The 2500-nt window shown below is 40.1% G+C and overlaps 1 protein-coding gene across 1 annotated transcript in view; it reads right to left on the bottom strand.

Moving 5' to 3' along the window:
- Window positions 1-2500, bottom strand: part of LOC116217980 (adhesion G protein-coupled receptor G3-like) — a 14427-nt gene that overhangs the window by 6163 nt on the left and 5764 nt on the right. The window contains exon 5 of the mRNA XM_042702784.1: window positions 1622-1661. Within this exon, the coding sequence (XP_042558718.1) occupies window positions 1622-1661 (40 nt within the window). The remainder of the gene's footprint in view (window positions 1-1621; window positions 1662-2500) is intronic.

The following is a 2500-nucleotide window of genomic DNA, read 5'->3' as shown; positions in this document are numbered from 1 at the left end:
TATAAATACACAAACACACACACACACACACACACACACACACACACACTCATATCAATACAAAAACACACACAAACACACACACACTCATATAAATACACAAGCACCCATCCGCACACACACACACACACACTCATATAAATACACAAACACACACACACACACACACACACACACACACACACACTCATATAAATACACAAACACATACACACATACACACACACTCATATAAATACACAAACACACACACAAACACACACACACTCATATAAATACACAAACACACACACAAACACACACACACTCATATAAATACACAAACACACACACACACACACACTCATATAACTACACAAACACACACACAAACACACACACACTCATATAAATACACAAACACACACACACACACTCATATAAATACACAAACACACACACACATGCACCCACACTCATATAAATACACAAACACATACAAACATGCACACAAATACACATGCACCCACCCGCACACACACACAGACATACACTCATATAAATACACAAACACACACACACACACACACACACACACACACACACACTCATATAAATACACAAACACACACACACACACACACACACACTCATATAAATACACACAAACATGCACACAAATACACATGCATAAACACACACACACACACATATAAATACACAAACACATACACACATGCACCCACCCGCACACACACTCATATAAATACACGAACACATACACACACACTCATATAAATACACAAACACATACACAAACACACACACACACACACACACACACACTCATATAAATACACAAACACACACACACACACACACACTCATATAAATACACAAACACACACACACACACACACACACACACACACTCATATAAATACACAAACACACACACACATGCACCCACCCACACACACACACACACACACACTCATATAAATACACAAACACATACAAACATGCACACACATACACACTCATATAAATACACAAACACATACACACACACACATACACACACACACACACTCATATAAATACACAAACACACACACACACACACACACACACACTCATATAAATACACAAACACATACAAACATGCACACAAATACACATGCACCCACCCGCACACACACACACACACACACACACACACACACACACACACACACTCATATAAATACACAAACACATACAAACATGCACATAAATACACATGCACGCACCCGCACACACACACGCACACACACACACACACTTATATGAATACACACACACATACAAACATGCACATAAATACACATGCATAAACACACACAAGTACACATGCACCCACCCGCACACACACACACACACACACTCACTCATATAGACACACACACACACACTGACACTCACACACACATGCCTCTCTTCTACACTCCAGTGTGGGTGGAGGGGTGATGACTGGCATTCAAAAGCTTCACTTCCGCACACACTGACATACACACACACACTGACACACACACACACAATGACACACACACTGACACACACACACATACATAATACACACACACACTAGTGAGACGTTTACCTCTGTTGTCATCCCAGAACACACACAGCCCTGCTGTACACTTGAGAAAGAAAGACAATAGATATTACAATATGCACACACACTCACACACACACTCACTCACTCACACACACACACACTCACACACACACACACACACTCACACACACACTCTCACACACACACACACACCACACACACACACACACCACACACACACACACACACAACCACACACACACACTCACTCACACACACTCAGACACACACACTCACACACACACACACACACACTCACACACAACACACTAATGACCCCTGGCTTATAGTACACTTATAGTAACCCAGGGTTAGTTTGTGTCGCTTATAGTAACCTAGGGTTAGTTTGGTTACACACATATACAGTGGGGAAAATAAGTATTTGAACCCCTGCCGATTTTGCAAGTTTGGCCACTTGCAAAGAAATGTGTGATCTATATTTGTAATGGTAGGTGTATTTTAAACAGTGAGAAACAGAAATATCAACAAAAAATCCAGAAAACTGGATAACATTTATGACTTTATTTGTATTTGATGCAGAAAATAAGTATTTGAACCCCCAAGCAAACAGCAAGAATTCTGGCTCCCAATGAACCAGTTATGTGCCCAAGAAGCACACAGATTAGTCCTCATTAGGCCTAACAAGGTACACCTGATCTTAACTGGTGACGTGTATAAAAGACACCTGTCCAAAGAATCATTACATTTACATTTACATTTAGTCATTTAGCAGACGCCTTTGTCCAAAGCGACGTACAAGGGAGAGAATAGTCAAGCTACGAGCAATAGAACCTGGTGTAACAATAAATAAATACTACTTTACATAAGAAATATAACAAAATGAAATAAAAAGAAAAAAGA

The sequence above is a fragment of the Clupea harengus genome, chromosome 20 (assembly GCF_900700415.2).
Source record: "Clupea harengus chromosome 20, Ch_v2.0.2, whole genome shotgun sequence".
Classification (NCBI taxonomy): Eukaryota; Metazoa; Chordata; class Actinopteri; order Clupeiformes; family Clupeidae; genus Clupea; species Clupea harengus.
The sequence above is the reverse complement of the archived record's forward strand: the minus strand, read 5'-3'. Positions and strand labels throughout refer to the sequence as shown.